Raw genomic sequence first — 21,844 nt, 5'->3', positions numbered from 1 at the left:
CACACACACACACACAAACACAAATTATATATATATATATAATTTTTTCAGTTTCTTGTTGGGCATTACTTTCTTGTTTAACATAACCAGAAATATCTGAACATCTGCATGCAAAGATTTGGATGAAAAAATAAGGCAATATTTCTCTTGACCAGCAGAGGGACACACACTCAATATTTTCCTTTTTTACCTGCGGAGCTGTGGTACTAAAAACATTTCACACACATTTTTAACTTATGAAATTCATTACTTAATTCATTACTTGTTAATTGGTAAATACAATTTAAACTTCTGAGATCTGTTTTCAATCGTTTTAAAATAAAGCTGAAATAAAAACAAAATATCGTCAATGAAAATTAGAAATAATGGTGAAGTATTAAAATGACTAAAACTGGAAAAAAATAAAGCTATGAAGAAAAAACTATTAAATATGATAAATGACAACAAAATTATTACATTTAAAATAAAAGTGCACAATTTACTTACAAATAAAAAACTAAACAAATAATAATAATAAAAAGATAATTCAAATTATTATTAAAAATTACTTTCCCCTAACTTCTCCATCCTGTAAACCACAGTTGAGAATTTCCCAGTTTTTTCGGAAATATATCATGGTGAGGTGCAGTACCTTCAGAAGAGCCAGCGCCACATTGAAGATGATGTTCAACCCCTGTGAAGACAGTGAAACACAAAAATGACATACACAGAATCCTATCTTTGAAAGTCAAACTGCCTGGAAGTACAAAACGTGCTACATACAAAGGTGTTTTACTGTAATAAAGACGATACAATTTCATTTAAATGGTTCGTAGGAGCTGTAATGCTGTCTTTGCGCTCTACTAACAATGGGAATGTCGAGCGCATTTGCATCTCCTAAAATAGCTCGAATCATACAAAGAGCTCAAATGTGTGGGATTGGCAGAAGCTGGAGGAAGAGGCAAACAATTTCCCTCGCACATGCTCAGGTGGACTGACAGGCAGGTGGATGTGAAGGATGGAGGTGCTGTGTGTGTGTGTGTCAGGGGGGAGCAGGTGGCATCGCAGTAGCGAGCGGAGAAGCAATGCTGAAGTCAGCTCCACATGGAAACACCTGTCTTGAGGATCAGGAAGACAACCCATTCACATGGCAACACCGAGCTAAAAATATCCTGCCTTCTCTAATAATAACAGAGGCAGAGGCTATCTCTCCCTCACAGACTCTAGATGGCGCTATGGGGCTAAATGGAAATTGCGGGAGCTAATTATGTGCCTGCATGTGTGTTTGTGTTTGTTGAGGGAGTGATAAGACTTTACTATTTGGCTCGGGATCTGAACGCTCTGGTTATACATGAACTATGAATACTATAATTGCTTGTTAGAATTTATACTAGCAAAACTATCAGTATTTACATTTACATCAAGCAAAGCAATTTACAACAACCAGAGCAATTCATTCTTCATTAGCTTGAAGAATTACCATAGCAGTTTGAAAATTGCAGTAATTGCATTAACTACTGGGAATAGTTTGGGGTAGGTACTTTAATTATTACTTAGATTTTTTCTATAAGTACCAAGATGTGTTATTTTTAGAGGTTTCTTGAGGGAACATTTGGGTAAATTTCACTATAACACTATATGTACCTTGTAAACCTGACTGTTTCATGATGGACTGATAATAAATCCCACGTGCCCTTAATCCCGGAAGTTGTTTAAGGCAGCCAATCAACTTAGAGCTTGCCAAAGTGAGAAAATTATTTCTGGTTTTGTGGCCAATATCATTAGATGGGATGATTTTAAAGCTCCTTTAGAACAGTGTATATTGAAGAAGAAAAAAAATGATTATAAATAAATTGAAATGTAAATATGAATAGGGAGAGATGCATGGATAAGAAAGACTACAATCACTATGAGTAACTTAACAGTAGAGCCAGAGCCTCAAAAGAGGACGGAGCACTAAATGAATTAGAAATGAACTAAAGAGAGAGAGAGAGAGAGAGAGAAAGAGAGAGAGAGAGAGAGAGAGAGAGAGAGGTGTCTCACAAGCATCTAACAGATTCTCATCATGCGATTCATTGACTGAGACAGGCTGAGGAAACTTTTAATTGTCTTGCCTCAGGCTACCACAGATGCTGAATGAAAGGAAAAGGGGAGAAAAGTGATATAAAAAAAGGAAATGCTCTCTGAGGAGCAGAAAGGTTGAAGCGTTTCTTTTGGAAAGACACAAAGCCTATTTCTGAGAAGTCAAAGATGCTTGCTCTGGGAAATCTAACAAGTTCAAGAAGTTTAGAAACAACTGAACTTTCTGTCAGTTTCAGGTGCTACTGGAAACCTATCTTCAATATTTATTTAGCCAGAAAAAAATGCATTTAAAAAAAAATTTAATTAAATGGTTACTAAATCCCTTAAATTTATCTTTAGTGTAAGTATAATATATACAAATTGTAATATTTTAATATTACATTTCTAATTTTGCATTACTCTTTATGGATTTGATCATTTTCCCTGATTTTATTAATTAGCATTAAGCATCATGAACTAACAAAGACCAGCTTCAACAGCATTCAGTAATTTAGGTTTATGTAAATTTAGTACATATAATATTAAATTATTAACATTTCAAGTTGCATAGATTCATATTAATGTATTTTGAACAAATGCAGAATGCAAAGTATATTTACATTTATATAATTAACAGGAACAATAACTAAATGCTGACTCATGTTCATGAATTTAAACCTATTGTAAAGTATTACTTTAAACTATAGCACCTATGATTCTAAACTCGGTTTCTATTTATGTTGTTTTAGCAAGCCACACCCACAGTAACTTCTCATTGGTTAAACGACTTTATGTTACTGTAATTTTGTGATAGGAGGAAGATGCATCACCTCGCACAAGAGCAGGTCAGTGATATGGAAGACCATGCAGAGAGGGAACTTGGCGGTAAACAGCGTTAAGAACCACTGGGACGCGTACATATGGGCCTCTAAGTTCAGGTCCTGGAAGTGAGACCACAGGTCAGGCAACTGCTCCTGGAAAGAGGGAGGAGGAGAGAAACAGGGACAGTTAGTGCAAGGGCAAGAAAAATGCATTATAATTTGTTTAAAGGGCTCGACAATAAGGACTGCCTGATGGCCCAGGGCCAGCGTGAAAAATGTACAGGACAGTTGAGAGATTTGTCACTGGCCTGATCGGGCTACTACAGCTTTGTCATGAAAGTTTATCATCTGCACATGTTTTAAGCATTGCCAATTTAATTTTAAAGAATTCAAGCACAAAAAAGATGCAAATAGCAACTCCATTTAGTGTTCTGCATGCACTGTGCACACAGAAAGATGCATCTCAGGTAATGCCCAAGTCTCCTATTGCATTTCTGTCCAAGGCAGGGCAAGTAAAAATTTTAACCCAACATGGCCAGTTGGCGTTGAGCCATGTTTTTTTTTTTTTTTTTATCTGTTAGGGTTATTCAGATGATATCGTTTTTTTTTAAAGCAGAAGTTAAGGAACTTGAGCAAGACGTATTTCCAGACAAAAAGAACAATAGACTAATGACCATTTTCTTTCCACAAGCTTTTAAACCATTTCTATTGGAGTGTAAGACTACTGGACTATAGCACAGTGTCAAGAGTGCAGTTATAAAGCACATTACACAAACAATAGCTAATAATTCAAAGACCTACGTGTGTTTGATCTACCTGCGTTTGAGTATTTGTGTTGCTGAGTTCATAAGAATGTGCTTGTTTTGTGTTTTGTGAAGTATTAATAGAGAAAGGTTCAGTGCTTTGCTGAGGCAATACAGAAATAACAAAGATGAAGTAAAAGCTTCTTCAACAATGCAGTGGGAAAACCCACAACTGAGAAAACACTTCTTTTCTTGCCTAAGATACACTTAATCACTACTAATCTAGTAACATTTGAGGACTTCACAAAAATCACTTTTGAATCGAAACAAAACTTGTTAGGTTCAGACCTCTACAGCCCAGCGGGGAAAAATAATAATAATAAAATAAATAATACAAATGTATAAAAAAATAAAATGATTAAAAATACATAAACATTTAATTAAATTAAATATAAAATAATACATCACCTCTCTTCAACCAGCTACACAATTTAAGGAAATGTCTACAAGTAGTATGGTGCAGGACAAATTAAATGCAAATTAGAGGTTTAAAATTAAGTATGAGAAAAAGCAATTGTGATGCTTGCCTCAAAAAGAAAATTACACTATGAATTCAGAGACCAGGAAGAGAATAAATCAAAGAGGTAACTGATATCTAAACATGCACATCTTAAATTAGTATCACAAAAGACCCGGAGCTCCAGAGTGAATATTTTACTGGGGTAGATTGCACTGTTAGATTGGAGAGGTGGGAGTGTTGGGTTAACACATGCAAAGTAAATGATGACGGGAATTCATCCAGAGAGTGCTGTACGGCACGTTATCTGTGATCGATGCTAACACTCCTGTAGTAGCAGAGTTAGTAGATACTAACCGGATTGGGTTTAGCGCTGAAAGAGGGCTACTTCAGGCCTAATTGCATTTCACCACAAAATTAAAACCCATTTTCCAGTGCATTAGGTCTACTAGCTTACAAGAGGGCCACCGCTTGCACTTGAGACGCACAAGTACGGCCTGACAAGGGGTGTATAAGACTGTGTGTGATACAATCTCTTAAAGGAATAGTTTACAAAAAAAATTAAAACATTTGCTGAAAATGTACTAACCATCCACAATCTAGGGAAAAGATTTGGAGAAATGTAGCATTAGATCACTTGCTCACCAGTGGATCATTTGCAGTGAATGGGTGCCGTCAGAATGAGAGTCCAAACAGCTGATAAAAACATCACAATAATACACAAGTAATCCACACAACGCCAGTCCATCAATTGTCAAGTGAAGTCAAAAGAAACAAATTTATAAGAAACAAATCCATCATGAAAGTGCTTTAACTTTAACAACTGCTTCTGGCCAAAATACCAGTTCATAATCCATAACAACGTTTCCTCCAGTGAAAAAGTCCATCCCCTGTTGTCTTCTCAAATCAAAATCCACCAACATATTTATTTAGAACAGTTTTAAATGGTGCTTGATCTGTGCATATTTCTCTCCTGATTCAGATACGACGACCTTTACACTAGAAAAAGCTATATTATGGGTAAAGGGCTCAGATTTGTTTATTACAAACACAGCTTTTCACTTCAAAAGACATTAATTTATAGACTGAAGTGTGGATTACTGTGATGTTTTTATCAGCTCATTCTGACGGCACCCATTCACTGCAGAAGATTCATTGGTGAGCAAGTGATATAATGCTACATTTCTGCAAAGCTGTTCTGATAAAGAACAAACTCATCTAAATCTTGGAAAGAATGATGTACATTTTGAGTACATTTTCAGCAAATTTCAACTTTTTGGTGAACTATTCCTTTAACAAGCACTCAAAAGCCAAACCTGCAGTAGACGCTCAAGCTGGTAGAACTTGCAGTGAAGATCTTCAAAGTTGTTTTTGTAGAGCTCTCGAAGACCGTAGTTGTACATGATCTTCACCAGCACGCAGAAAGCTTGCTCCTCGGGCATCTAAAGAGAAAAAGCGAGAGATATTGCCATGATATTTCAGATGCAAATGCTTTCTGTGTGAATAGGGCTTAATAAACACAACCAACCCATGATGTTTAGACTGTCTGTCTACCTGTCTATGGCAGTCTACAGTGATGTTATCAGAGTTTGTTTGTGTTTCTGAGATGGAGCGAGACATACAGAGAGCTGGCTATTAAATCACACAGACAGCGTGTGCGTCCCGAGCTCAATAGGCTCCTGCAGGAAGACGGGCTCCGTAATTAATATTCCTGACAGCTCCTGAGCTTCCTGGGCAAGGCCACGAGAAAGACACTTATACTACATTATAGAAATCCCCAAACGCACTCTAATATCAAGCTCCATAAGAGCTGGCATCACAGAAAAACAAAAAACGCCATCTTATTCAGCCCTCGCTTTAATTAAATATGGAATTAACCGTTTCATCAATGTCCTTTCCTTGCTTCCTGTTTCTCTCCACCTACTATAAGCTCAATAACAGCCTCAAAAAGTCAAAGATAAGGCACAATGAGGTTGGTTTCTATTTACACTTATTATTTAGTCTCTCAAAAACTCTTCAAACTGCTGATTTACTAGCACAGCAGTTGAGCTCAAGATAAAACTGACCTTAAAGGAAGTTTACATAATGCCTGCTAAGAGAACATGTACCTCTTTTTGCAGCATAAATTCACACAGTTTAAAATAGGAAAGCCTGCGTTCGTGTAATGTTGGATTTTTGGGTTAGTCTATCAAAAATAAATTCAAATACAGAAAGTAAATATTTAATAATATTAAATAAAATGAATAATAAATGAATAAAGCTACATGATTTGAGCTAAGTCTCTAAAATGTATGTATGGAGCAGTTAAATACTTAAACTTGTCATAGACTTAATATGTGTATTTAAATAATTATCTGTGTAATGTGTTATGGACGCCAGCTGATAAGTGCTGTGCAGGTAAAGATGAAACAGTGCTGGTCATGCAAAATACTTACATGTAAAAGTAATACAGCTGCCAAAAATGATTGACCTTGGCAATATCCAATCTCTTCATCATACACAGAATAAGCCTGTGGAAAAAACATTCGGTTCAGATATTATGTACCAAAATCAAGGAAAAAATAATTCAATATTTTTTGTTTATCCATGTAATGATATTTCTGTTTCTGAACCATTTTTTTTTTACTTAATCAAAAATAATACAATTTGTGATAAAATAATAAAAGAAATATAATCAAAAAAAAAAAATATCAATAGAGAAATGTTTTGTTACAGAAAAAATAAATAAAATAGAAATAAAGCATGTTCGTTGTATAAAATTCAGCCCCGCCCTACATTACTTAGCACTAAACATTTTCAACTGAATAAACGTGTCACAATTACAAGTTACATGTGTTGTGAATGCAGCTTCATGCGGTCTTTAAATCACAAGCTTCGACATAAATGACTGGAAACACTGATAAACGTTTATGGCAACATATTAATATAATATGAAATTTAATATACAATTGTTACAGTTATAATCAAAATTTATATTGTAAGATTTTTATCAAATGCATTTTTATACATTATGTTATATATTTTAAAATGATCAAAGTGTATTTCTTTGCAAAGCAATTAAGTAAAAATGTCAAGCAACATAGTTCAGCACTAGTACTGAATTCAACTGATTTCTGATGAAAAAAAAGATATGTGTATTTTAAGACTGCTTTGTTTAATGTTGCTCATTCATTCAGATTTCACAGCCAGAACCATCTGTTTAATTATATAGAGATAGATGTGTGCTTAACTGCATAATTGCCTGCTGGAAACGGCATAATCTATTACTCAAGCTTTGTTTCTAAATATAATAATGGATCCATGATGCGTAACTTTAACTATAGCAGGGTGCACGAGTTCTCATTTTCACAGATGCAGGGAGGCGAGTACAGCATGTGGTTGAATGCCTGTATCTATGGAGGCAGCTTGTATTATGACAAAACAAAAGGTCAGTGGATAGAGATGTTGCAGTGGTGTGGTGATGCTTGTTACCAGACGACTGGAGTGAGTCACGCCTGCAGGATGAGCAGCTTTCACCTCACCTTGCAGATCTTGTAGAGAGAGTCTTGGCCATCACCGCCTGAGTCTTTGAAGTAGTCGTGAGCAGGGAAGGTACGATGGATGTCTCTAGTGATGACTGTTTCTTGGGGCGAGTCCTGTGGGTTCAAACAAGAGTGTTACAATCAGGCATTTTTTTTTATTTGACATTTATTTTTGAGTTTATTTATATTATTTTTTGTAAGTTTAAGATGTTTATTTTTTTCATTATTGATTATAATGAATAAATACTTTTTTTTTTTTTTTTATAAAATACATATGATAACTAATGATTTCTATTACTGTATATATTGTTACTAAATAATTAAAATAAGATTTTTTATATAATTTAAAACCAGAAAAGATTTTGCATTACACTACAATATTTAATAGAATGGTTTTCATAAATAGTTTTTTTTTTATTAAATGAAATTAAATGAAAATGTCATTTATTTATTATTATTAATTTAACTGTTTGTAAATTAATTGTTTTAATGGTAATAATAATGCCAACAACTTTGCATTTTTTATTTATTATTTACTTAGTTTAATTATTTTATAAATAAATATTTAAATAAAAACTACTGTATTATAATGTGTGTTTATTTATTATTACTAGCTGATTTTTAGTCATACTTATTTAAATAAATATGTTTTGATATGGTTATTATTATTATTAATAATAATAACAATAACAACAATAACAATGGATGACAATAAAATGCTGTATTAGATTACTTTAATTTGATCTGGATTCTAGACTTTTTGGAGCCTTTTAACACTTTTTTTTTTCTTTTTCATAGGAACAGCAACAGATGCGGGAACATATCTGTGATTTGAACAGATTAGTGTGCTGGCAGATGAGATACAGATAAGGTCCTGTCATATATGTAGCCTGCACTGGAAAAGCTCAATTGCCAATCATATGATCAATGTTCGTTCCAATATAATACAATGCTCCGATACAAACTTGAAGTTTAAGCTTGACTGAGGACAGTGGAGGAGAGCGTATAATGTGTATTTTGTCAAGAAGACTCTAAGAAGAGTCCTTGAGCGAAGGCATAACATTGTGTGAAGTGTTTACAGAGCTGAGACAGATTAAGAAGTGCACTCTTCAAAGCTGAACAGCAAATCAAATTATCAAGTCATATGCCGACACCGTTCCAGTCACATGATGGAGTACATGAACAGACTCTTAAGATGCAAAACAGGACTGAAACTCTGGACCCGAGACACTTAAAGGCATCTAATCCAGAATGAGTTTTGTGTCATGCAGAATTATGGGAAGTGTAGTTTTGCAACACATGCCATAATAAACCGACTAAAAGAGCATAATTTTTATAATAAGCAGTTTTATTTTCCGTCAAGTCTTGAGTGAACAGATCCATGGAATTCATGCCGTGGCAACATCTCTGACAGGCTGAGTTGTATTAAGGTGCATTCAATTAACAGCGTGTGTCAGGGCTAATTAAAAGCATCATCAGTCAACTAATGCGAGAGAAGAAAGGTTTTCACCTCCCCTCACCTGTTTACAGCACGGCTGAGAGTTTGTTAAAGGGTAAATATTTATAAAATGTTTTTACAATATATATATATATATATCATATAGTATTGTTTTAATCAAATTTTTTATTTCAGATTTATTTTAATTAACAATTATTGTATTACTTATTGTTTCAATATATTTAGTTAATAAAAACAGTACAATATATAATATATTTTAGAACATTTATGAAATGATATTTTGTCAGATTTATTTAAATTATTGGAAAATATTATGATTTAATAAATATTTATAGGGGTGGTCATTTATTCTGTCATCATCTGGGTGCTGAAAGCGCGCGCGTACAGATGAGACCTGAACAGCACACATTAATATGTATTTAAACTAAACTCGTTTAAGCTTTGTCAGTTTAAACATTTAAGAGCCAAAGACGCGAGCTCGCGCGCAGTGAGGATTTGTGCCTGCGCTCATCACAAGCGCGCAAACCCGCGCCTCAGAACGCACGCAAATATTAAGCTATCTCTGAAGTATTGAGTTTTAATGGACAAATTCAGACAAAAATTATGTCAAAATGCCCGTCTTGGTAAGAATCCTACAGCAGACATAGCCGGCTGAGCGCAGGCCTACTGTATCAGTGCATTCTCTTAAAGTGACAGTCTTTATATTAATAGAAACAGCAACAACAAAGAAATCACTCACTGCTCTTGATTAAAAAGCTTTTATAACTTTAATAAAGAATTATCTTTAATTGATATAGTCCAATATGCAATGCTGTTTTACATTTGATTACTTTATTAAATTTCTGTACCTAAAAACTTATGCTAGACCTGCTACCTGAAAAAAAAAAAACTGAAAATAACTGTTTATTCTTTGTTTCTTTACTCTATTGTATTTATGTGTGCTGTTGCTTGTAGTTGGATAGAATATTCTTCTTCTTTTTTTTTATTAGAAAGTATAGTTTTTCCATAAACGTAGCACATACCGAACTGTACCGAAAACCGTGACTCTAAAACCGTGAAACAAACCGAACCGTGAAAAAGTTAAACCGTGCCACCCCTACATATTTATAAACATATTATAAATCATAAAATATAAATTATATAAAAAAAACATAAAAAATAATATAATACACACACACACACAAACATACAAATACACACATGACCATGTAAAAAAGTAAAAAATAACATGAATATATCATTCCAGCAGCTACTGTTATCAGTTTTAGGGAGCAGCCAAATCCTCAATCATTGAAACCCTAGTAATAAGCTCTAATGTCACACCATAGCCTAAGGAGAACTCTGACCTTTGCCAAGCAACGACCTATAATGGGGAATATATAAAACCTGCATTTTTACAGCAAGTGCCATATTGGTGCTTTTTTGCAAGAGCAACAAAAAGACTCAAAGCTGTAATTTAGTCTCAGTATGGGGTTAATCACAGCGTAGTGTATGATTGCGTTTACTTTCACTGTTGCTTCCTCACTCTCTTTGAATCTTTCCCTTTCACCCCCATCACTCTCACTTCTCCCAGCTTGCATGAAAATGAAATGCTGCCTCATAAACTGCAAGTTAGTGACACATGGTATTTATAAATACAGCCAGAGATACAGGCTGCGAATGGTAATGTGGCCACTAAACATCTGTGAGGCTCTGCAACAGCAAAAGTGTCCAGAGACTAGAGACATGGAGAGAGGGATAAACAAAGGGATGCAATCTGATTACATCCATGGCTAAAGCCCAAGTAAACTTCCCGACAGTGTTTGCCCTGAATGCTACTGTTGACTGGGTGTGTGGTCGCAGTTAGATTTGTCTAGGCTTTTGTAGACAGATAAAACCACTGAACTTCAGGGACATTGATCAGAGGGAACTTCAGTAGGGCTCGGAGTTTATTAGTCAGACATGAGCAACCTGGGTGTGGAACTGAACCAGTTGAGCAAGGCGCAATGCAAAGGTTACTGGTTCAGTTCACAGGGAATTAATGATTGTACCAGCCTGGTTTTATATCAAAATTTAACCGAAAACTACTAAACAAAAAAATTAAGTAAATGGTTTTAAATGCTGTTAATTTACACATCACTGTACTCAGGGTACAAAATGAAAAATTGGTAATAAAAAAAGAAAAAAAGAAAAATTCAAAACATTAAAAAAATGTATACCTAAACGTTTTTACAAATTTTACGTAAATATTTTAAAAAGTGATTTTAGGCTTCAGATTATAATACACAGTATGAAAATTTGATATAAGACGGTATTTGACTATATATGATATTATGGTATGTTATGAAATTATTAGTAATTTTGAAAATATCAAAAAGTTATGGCTGATAAGCAATACATTTCCAAATGTATATGTAAAACTTGAAAAAAAAATGAACACATTAAAAAAAAAAAAAAAAATGAAACCTAAAATAAATACTTTTAAACAAAACATTCAAAATAAGGCAATATTAAAATATTAATTTTAAAGGTTGTCAGGACACTGGTTTGATCATCAGGCCTTCTGTTGTGTCATGTCTTAAGTGGTTAATTCCACTCACTCTGCCTTCACAGCTGCACCTTATCCTAATTAGTGTTCCAGCTCACACAAACCTGTCTCTCAATTTCGCATTAATTTTCTTCTATACTTATGCTTCTCTCTTTCTGTGCTTCTCTGTCAGTGTGTGTCTTGGCTACCATCCGTTTCACTACTGCCCTTAAAACTATTTTGCTCTAGTTGTGCCTAGTTTTCATGCCTTGTTTGTTTATTTAATCTTGTTTTTTGTCTTTTTGGTGTACCCAGTTCCCGTACACAGTTCAGTTTTGGATTCCTTACCTGGTTGCTGATTGTCAGCGTTTGTTTTGGACTATTGCCTTTGTTTTGGACTATTGTCTTTGTTTTGGACTATTGTCTTTGTTTTGGACTATTGCCTGTTTTTGTTCAATAAATTTGGCAAACTGCGAATCTGCTCTTGGGTCCCTTTTTCTCCCAGCAACGGTAACAAAGGTATCTGAAATATTTCTGATAAACAAATATTATTGAAATTTTAAACTATATTTATTTAAAACAAACAAAAAATCATTTTAAATGCCACAAGTGAATTTAGGCATCAAGACAAAATGTACAGGATTAAAAATGGATATCCATTTTGAGATTTGCTATTTAATGTTATTAAACTGTTAGAGGTGACCAAAATTAAAACTCTACACTATAAATACACAAAAAGAATTCTAAATAAAAATAGATTTTAAGAAAAAAAAAAGTATTAATTCATTTTAATTGATAATTATCTAATAAAAATATTAAAAAGTAAAACAAAAAAATCGATACATCAAAGTACGGTGTGAAAAACTGATATTACAGTTCTTTATTACGAATAAGATACATTTTACATGGAACTAAATTAAAACTAAGAATATAGAAAAATTTAAAAACTGCACTACAATGTGACTAATCAAAGTTATCATATAAAGAGAAAATGCTCTTAACCGGTTATAGTTGAGGTTTCACCTAGTGTCACACAAAAAATAAAAATACTAGGGTCTAAAAATACGTGTCTTAGTTCTCATACGCTTAGTACATTTTGGCATGTAGCCTTGTGTGAATTGGGCCCAACAAATGAGCTGCCACAAAGAAGCATCAACAGATGCATGTTCTTTCCAGAGCACATTTCACCCTGAAGCTCACAGGCCTTCGCTCATCTCGGTACCACCCCAGAATGACAGGCAGTACTGTACCAGCGCATCCTAGAACTCTGAAAGCCGCTTGGTTCAGTCACAGCAATAGACCCGGCGTCTATAAGCTCAAAGCAGAGTCTCCCGCAAGAACAGACTGAGTCGCTCTGAAATCCGGGATGACAGCGAACGACATAAGTGCAAGCCGGACTGAGAGATGCAGCATGACAAGCTGGAGTGGAGGAACAGTGAGTGAGACAGGCACGCCGTCTCTGAGAAGCTGCCGTCAGACCCGCTCCGTCACTCTAGAACTTTCCGTGGTGGGCTCACAGTGCGATAGAGCCTCTGAAGATTGTGCCGGGCATCCCACTGGGTTCTAAGGCAGTCAGCGCCGATCTGACAACAGTGCGGCTGTCGCCAGAGCCCCACCTGGAGCGAGCTGACCTATTTCTCAGATGTCACCGGGAGGAGAGGGTATATAAGTGGTGTGATGTGCTAGCAAAAGCCCAATCTGATCCAAGTGGAGCCGTAGATGTTTCTACGGGGATCCGAATGTGCTCTGTCAACACGTGATACTGTAATATAAAGCAATAGAGGTCAAGCCAGGTATCTGCGGGAAGCGATTACATGATCTCTGTTCAGCTGCGGAAGATGAAATAAAGACGTTGACCATTGTTGTTGAGCTGAACAGACATTTAAATAACCTGTTTGGATGTATGGATTATTAATATTATTAATTATTAAAAACCGATACAAATAATTTCTAGGGGTGCTCCGATCACGATCGGCTGATCGTTAATGCGCATCTCGTCAGTAAAGCCGGTTCTCTAATCAGCGGTTAATTCCATCAGGTGCGTGATTTCACATAGAGCAGCTGTTACTACACAGAGCCGTTGTTAACTGAGAAGATGCGCCAATAAACGCTGAAAATGAACGTGGATTTGCGCATCTTCTCAGTTAACAACGGCTCTGTGTAGTAACAGCTGCTCTATGTGAAATCACGCACCTGAGGGAATTTACCGCTGATTAGAGAACCGGCTTTACTGACGAGATGCGCATAACGATCGTGATCGGAGCAGCCCTAATTATTTCACATCATGGCTGCTAAATGGTAAATTACAATAGTAAAATTCAATATTATGTAAATGTAAAAACATAAAAAATAAACATTATTTATAAACAAAAATACAATTTTTTTTTTTTTAATAAAATACTAAACTAAAACCTATTGTTTTAAATGCTATAAAAAAAGTAGACATCGTAACATTGTACAGTATAATAAACGGATATTTATTTTAAGACTTTCTGTGAGTGAACGGATTCGGAGTTGCTGAAACACTCTGATTAATTTCAAGTTCTGTGTGAAAAACTGATGGCAAATGAATAGGGCTGCTCCGGTACTAAAACTCTGGCTGAGAAGTCAATAAATCTTTTCATGTTATGGCTATTAAATCAATTAATGCCCGATACTAAAATTTGACAATATATTTTCTAAATGAATTCACACACACAAAAAACCCCACTAAAAATGTATCGTTTTAAATGTTAACGTGAGTCTAAGCATCATATCATTATAATCTATCGCATAAAAATGGATATACATTTTTTCGAGAGTTCCTAAATTTTTTACGGTGTTATTAAATTATTAGTATTCATAAAGATTAAGTGAACGTAATGATTTAAATGTAAAAATAGAGGAAAAGAACATGCAAAATTACTTAGCCCATAAAAACCAAAACCGATAAATAAATAAAAAATCTTGTATTTTCCGAAAACCAACATGATCGCGATTTATTTAGTATTCCTAAATATATCAGCCAAGATGACTTCTTTTTACAGTTTAGTTTCTATATAGCAGATGGTTTTAAAAGTAGCTTTGTGATGAGAACTTTATATCATCCAATACTAATAAATTATACAAAACGGTGTCTAATATCAGCCAATAACTGATAAGATATCGACATATTGTGTATTCCTACTTAAATATCAGCCAAGATTACTTTTTTTTTTACAGCTTAGTTTCTTTAAATATTCTAGGTAGTAGCTTTGTGATGAGAACGTTACATGTCTACTAAGAGAAAATCCTCTTTTGTATTATAAAGTACATAGCCTGACCCCTTTAACCTTCCTGCAATGAACCTTAAGAGTGGTGGAGATTAAAATTAGAAGCGAGGGAAAAAGGCAAGGCAGAAAAATCGCAGGTGTTTGACAGTAGCAATATTACTTCCCCTTCCCCTGGCTGGACTCGGCGCAGTTCAAAGGGGGCTGTAATTGAAATTGACAAACTGCTGCATTAGCCTCATCACAACAGCCAACCTTGCAGCGGCAAAATAAAAGGTGCCTGAGAGCAGGAAGAGAAAGGGAGAAAGACGAAGAAGGACTGAAGTGCTCTCTATGCTTCGAAGCACCAAGACAGATTAATCTTGTTCATGCATAATGCATGTCAGCGCTGTGTGTGATCGCACTGACGGCTGGTTATTAACTGTGTCACAGTGCGAAAACACACCGAATCAACAGACCTCACATGCATATACAATGCACAGCTAAACTCCTGCAAAACACTGATCAGGCAAAGGCAATCAAAAACTGCGATCCTCAAAAGTAGATATATTGTAGTTCAGGGTGTACACTAACTTCTTGAGTTACTTGATGAACCCATTCATTTATATATTAGCTAATATCAGACAATCTACACTTTGAGACTGATAACAAAATAAATTGTCACCATAATTTATTGTTTCTATGACACCGAATATCATATAAATCTGCTTTTAATTAAGAGTTGTTATAATTAACAAAAAATAAAACTATTTAAAATTGGTAACTGAAATAAAGCTGAAATAAAAATTACTATTAGAACCTTAAAACTTTAAATTGAAAATGGCAACTAAAAGAAAAAATTAAACTGATGTATTCATCACTAAAGAAATAAAAATAAAGCTAAATAGAAATATTGAAAAAAAATCTAAAAACAAAACATACAACACAACAAAATGACTTAAATGTAACCTAAAATTAAGATGAAAATTGCTTAACTTTATGCAATAGTTTTTTTCTAAAATAACTGGTTTGAATTTAAATAAACTACAAAAATCTTTACCATCCCACATTTATAATGATAGCTAACTTCCTTTTTTTAAAAGTTAAGTTGTAAATACATCGTTCTTATCAGACCGATATGGATAAAATAAAAAATTTACCAGTCAATACCGATATGACCATAATATACTGTGCATCCCTAAAGAAAAAGCCACCAAAATACTAAATTGAGAGCAGAAAGTAGCTATTTTCTCCTCATTGCCATAGTTTGATAATTTTACCAAAAATAAACAGAATAGACTAGTGATGCTGGAGATTATATATTTTTTGTCCTATTTTTACAAATTTACTTAATGGCATAGTGACACTTTATGCTAACGATACTGCTGAAAAATATTGCTTTTAGATTTTATGTGTATGGACTTAATACTACTTCAGCTGTGAAGCATTGCTGAATAGTGGTTATATTTGTCTCTCCTCCTGGGAACAGCGGATGTTTTTTACCTATCCATTTGTGATGTGAGTGCCTAGATGGAAGGTGCCCTTTATGCATTGGGTCAGTTTCCTTTTTAGAAAACTTAAACTTCACTATTATGGAAGAAAAAGGCCACACAGGTCACAGACCAGTGAAAAAGGGGTGACGCCAACTAACGCATGACCATTCAAAACATCCCAAAGTAATCTGTGAGAAACCAAAGTAGGTGGATGAAGGCAGCATCTCAGGTCAGAAGGCACAATGGAAATGCAGGGAACATGTAGTGGACATGTCAACTAACCCAGAAGACCTTTGAGAATCTGACAACCTAAGAGAGCACAGTGTCACAAACATGCATTTGGATACTATAAGCAGAGAATTTTCTATTTTAGCGGCTATTATTTTTCAGCCTCAAAACTTTCAAAAGTCTTCCTGAATTAAGCTGCCATAGCTACAAGAATTGAAGTCTTGAGGGCCGGTGGGAAAAAAAGCCCTGAGAGTTAGTGACAGGAACTCTCGACTTGTCGATATGTTATTCAAATGGACAACTAAACCCACATTTACACAATGAAGTAATGGTAGAATTCGTTTCCAAGGGGAAAGCACAGACCCAGAAGATTCACCTCAGGTCAAGTGGATTAAACTATGATGGATCTAGCCGAACACACAGAGATGATTGGAAATAAGAGCGTTGACTCTCAGGGGAATAGGGCTTTTAATACAGTCGGTTATGAATTAAAGGGCTGTGAGTGGAGCCTGGCTGATAAGGGAACAGTGGTGTCAAAACCATCCTTCATTGTTCTTGGTGACCTGCTTTTCCTCACAAGGAGTCAAGTCATAGATTTGACTGAATCTGTCTCGCTCCTTTAACCCAAATGTGCGTGACAAAGGGGCAACCTTTAGGGGAAAGGCACAACGACAATCTTTATTTCACTTCACATAACCTATTTGACTTGCATTGTTAAGACCAGCAACCTACTGATTACTAGTCCTGAGGCTTAACCACTTCAGCTGTTATTTTGATTTTTTGAGAATTAGGCATATGCAATATTGGACCCACCGGTGGGTCCCCAGAGTTGATGTGGTTAAAGCGACAGTTTATGCTTTAACATTTTGTCATCATTTACTCACACTCATGTCATTCCAAACCTGTTTGACTATTTTTGCTTGCAAAATACAAAAGAACATATTTTGATAAATGTTTAAACATATTTTGTCCAAACAATGAAAATTATACAGACTTAAAATGTCATGGAAGGCGATTAAATGTTGCCAACCGTAAATTTTAGGTTTCTCTTTAAATTACTAATATCTCCAATTAAATAAAAAAAAAACATAAAAAAGGGCTGCAAGGTAACTCGCATGCGATATTTAACGCGCATCTCGTCAGTAAAGCCGGTTCTGTAATCAGCGGTAAATCTCCATCACCTGCGTGCTTTCACATGGAGCAGCATTGACTACACAGAGCCAATTTTTCACTGACAAGCTGTGCAGAACATCTATCTATCTATGTATATATTTTTTTGTTTTCTGTTCTGTATAAGAAAAAGGAAGGTTGTAATATTGTGTGTGTGTGCATATGTATATATATATATATACATACACATACATACATACATACATACGTATATATATATATGTCATGCATTATAAATGAAAACAAAACCATAAAAAAACATACTGTTATTGAAAATACAATAAGAAAAAAAACGCCACAAATTAATGTTTTCTGAGGAAAACAATGCATATAATCCAATCATAGTAGTTGATTCTATAGACATATGTGACCCTTGACCACAAAACCAGTCTCAAGTCACTGGGGTATATTTTTACTAATAGCCAAAAAAACATTGGGTAAACATTGGGCATTTCTTTTATGCCAAAAATCATTAGGATATTAAGAAAAAGATAATGTTTCATGAAGATATTTTGTAAATTTCCTACTGTAAATATATCAAAACTTAATTTCTGATTCATAATATGCATTGCCAAGAATTGGCAAGATTTTTTTGCACCCTCAGACCCAGATATTCAAATCCTAACAAACCATACATCAATGAAAATGTTTAGATCTCAATTTTGAAAAATGTATACTTAAGACCAGGGTTACATATGAGAATACTTACTTAAATACACAAAATAAATGTAACATTAAATACTAAAATGCTTTTTACGTCAAACTAACATTAAATTATTGATTTTTATCAGTGTTACTCTGACAAAAAATTATTCAATTTAACTAAAATTGTTTAATTTAATTTTATGTTGATGTTGTGTATATATCTGAATATGACATGACAAAACACTCACTAAATATAAAACAGATGTTTTTTGAAAATTTTTAAATTTTAATATTAATTAATTAGGACTAGCAATATGTAAAAAGGCAAAAGCTAATTCTGATTTAATATTTCAAAATGCTTTCAGACACACATCTGCACTGCCATGGCAGGGTGGATGAGCGACACAAAAAAGTGCATGGAAAGTGAAGGCATTTGTAAATGGCTTGGCATGCTGTGAAGTATGTTCAGAGGCAACTTGCCAGAGTGTGGAGATCAAGAGATAGACAGCAAAGGTTTACGCAAATGAGAGGGAGAGGAAACAAAAAAAAGACAGAGGTCGAGGCCTTGTCTGGCTCGTCTGCGGAGACCTGCAGAGAGCGAATGCTGTCTCATTACTATCAGGTTCATTAGCTTCAGTCTGATCACTCCACAACACGCCAGCGCAGCAACCCTTGAGAGAACATGTGAAAACACGCTCTCCAAAAGTGACACTTGTTCTGCCATTAAGTCCTGAAGAACTCAAGAGTGCAAAGACAATTCCTCGGGGACAAACGGTATGCTTTTCCTCTGTCCTTCTCACTTCTCCCCTTGTGTGTGTTCATAACCCGTTTGTTCAACCGCTAATGACATTATCTTCCATGGTGCCATTTCGGGCTCAGACACATGATCCCTTGGTGGATTTCCATGGAAAACAATAGGGAGAGATGTGGTGCTAAGGGACGCGAGCGGGCCTGTGGATGCATGCCGTCCTACTCTCAATGATTTTAATTAATTTCCCATGATCAAAAGTTAATCAGTGGGGTAAGATTTCCTCGTGGTTTCCATGACAATGTAAGACTACTGTGTTCTCCCCCTCCACATCCAAGGATTTATTTGAAGAATTTGCAACCCGGAATTATTAATATTCAAATATGCCCAAAAATAGACTGGCAGTCTGGCACAGAACTAGACTTTTGATATTCTAGCATCGGGATTCTGCAAAAAGCTCTCCAACCAATCCATTCAATGGAGACACGGAAACACTTTCCACTTCAGCCTTCAGTGTGCTCTGGCATAAAAATATAATAACACATTTATTTATATATTTAAATACATTTTTTCAAGGTAAAAAAAAGTATCTATTTAAATGATATAAAATGTAATATACATAACTTGAATAGTCCATAATGAGTTAAGAGTGCCTAAATATTTAAATATATATTTTAAATATATAAGTAAATATATATGGGAGTTTGGCGTGTCCATGATAAATTGAACAAATACATTTTAATTACAAAAAAATAATTTATACAATATATATTTATAAAATTAATTGAATAATCAGTCTATAATGAGTCTATATATATTTAGTTTTTACCTTGAAAAATGTTTTTAAATAGATATTTAAAATATAATTTTTTCAAATTAAATATATCTAAGGTAATTAATAAAATTACTTATTATAATTACTGTAATGAATAAAAAATGCAATTTATTGCTACATACAATGACTTGAACAATCTATGAATAGTCTATGAATTGGGAGTGTCAGTCTATCATGAGTTGATGATATAATAAAATATATTATTCAAGTAAAATATGTAAAAAATTAATTTTAATTAAATACAATTTATAAAAAAATAGTTTTATTATATATATATATATATATATATATATATATATATATATATATATATATATATATATATATATATATATATATATATATATATATATATACACACACACACACACGCACACACATACATATATAACCTTGTCATTACATTATTTTAACTTTACAAAATTAAATTTACTAATTATTACAAATATTACAATTATATACAATGTCTTGAATAATCTATGAATAGTCTATGAATTGGGAGTGTCATAGTCTATCATGAGTTGATGATATAATAAAATATATTATTCAAGTAAAATATGTAAAAAAAATAATTTTAATTAAATACAATTTATAAAAAATTTTTTTATTATATATATATATACACACATACACACACACGCACACACATACATATATATATATGTATATAACCTTGTCATTACATTATTTTAACTTTACAAAATTAAATTGACTAATTATTACAAATTTTACAATTATATACAATGTCTTGAACAGACATTATCTAATGAGAAAGTTTATAACTGATGTCATTTTAAATAAATTAAAAGATCTGGAAAAAAAACAACAACAAAAAAAGAACAACTGTAACTTTGACCCACAAGTGGGCTGCACAGATTCTCCTTGCCTAAAATAGATGCTCTTCCGTTACCCTCCAAACTTCACCCTCCTCCTGTCTTCCTCGCCCTTATCGTTCACAGGAACATCTGGAGCTCTCCTCCACTGTGGCACCAGATGCCGGAATAGTCTTGTAACAACCACCAGAGAACTCAATATCAATCGAGACGGGAGAGGAGAGGCGCCGCACGTGAGAACATAATGTCTCAGCATTCATTTTTAGTTAAAATTAAACTACATCTCAAGGCAGGTCCAGAACGGTAGGGGGGGTCCATCTATGTTCTCTGGGGAAGGCTGCTTAGCCACTTCTGTGTTACAGCTGGCCGCTGTGGTGCAGCCAAATGAAGTCTGGTGATACTCCAAGGACCCTGCTGGAGACGTTGGATGTCTCATGGTATTTCATTTAGAGCAAGCTATCCAAAATCCTTTGGAAGGAAACGTGAGAGAATGGGGGAAGTAAATGTGAAGACATGCCAAGTTTGGAGGATGTGCGCTGGGGATGGCAGGCCTGTGTGAGCTGCCAGGACTGAACAGCTGGGTTCACTCCTGAGGGAGCTGCAATGGCACTGGAATTATTGTTAACCAGGAGATTTTTACTTTCAATGAAAACCATTTTTTATTTCACAAGTTTTTTTTTTTTTTTTAATATTTGAAAAATATATATTATATTATATTACATAACTGTTTATACTTTTTAATTTATATTTTTTAAATGCTATTTTTTAGTTTTTCTTTACAGAATTATGTTTTTGTTGATGTTTTTAAGTTTTTAGGGATTATATCATCAATCATTTTTGTAAATTTGACCAAACTTTATCCATGTCTGCCCACAAGACAACACTATATTTATATCAAATATAAATAAATATATAAATAAATATATAAATATATATATATATATATATATATATATATATATATATATATATATATATATATATATATATATATATTGGGGGTGTAACGATACGCGTATTCGTATTGAACCGTTCGGTACGAGGCTTTCGGTTCGGTA

General features: G+C 34.2%; 1 protein-coding gene across 3 annotated transcripts in view; it reads right to left on the bottom strand.

Annotated features, from left to right (window-relative positions):
• Nucleotides 1-21,844, bottom strand: part of LOC132131899 (rab GTPase-activating protein 1-like) — a 97,159-nt gene that overhangs the window by 16,287 nt on the left and 59,028 nt on the right. For all 3 annotated transcript variants that reach the window (XM_059544051.1, XM_059544052.1, XM_059544050.1), the window contains exons 14-18: nt 7,643-7,756; nt 6,557-6,631; nt 5,438-5,563; nt 2,871-3,014; nt 632-673 (exon numbers count right to left, since the gene is read on the bottom strand). In XM_059544051.1, coding sequence (XP_059400034.1) covers nt 632-673; nt 2,871-3,014; nt 5,438-5,563; nt 6,557-6,631; nt 7,643-7,756 — 501 coding nt within the window. The remainder of the gene's footprint in view (nt 1-631; nt 674-2,870; nt 3,015-5,437; nt 5,564-6,556; nt 6,632-7,642; nt 7,757-21,844) is intronic.

The sequence above is a fragment of the Carassius carassius genome, chromosome 48, assembly GCF_963082965.1.
Source record: "Carassius carassius chromosome 48, fCarCar2.1, whole genome shotgun sequence".
NCBI lineage: Eukaryota > Metazoa > Chordata > Actinopteri > Cypriniformes > Cyprinidae > Carassius > Carassius carassius.
This window is presented reverse-complemented; position numbering and strand designations above follow the sequence as displayed.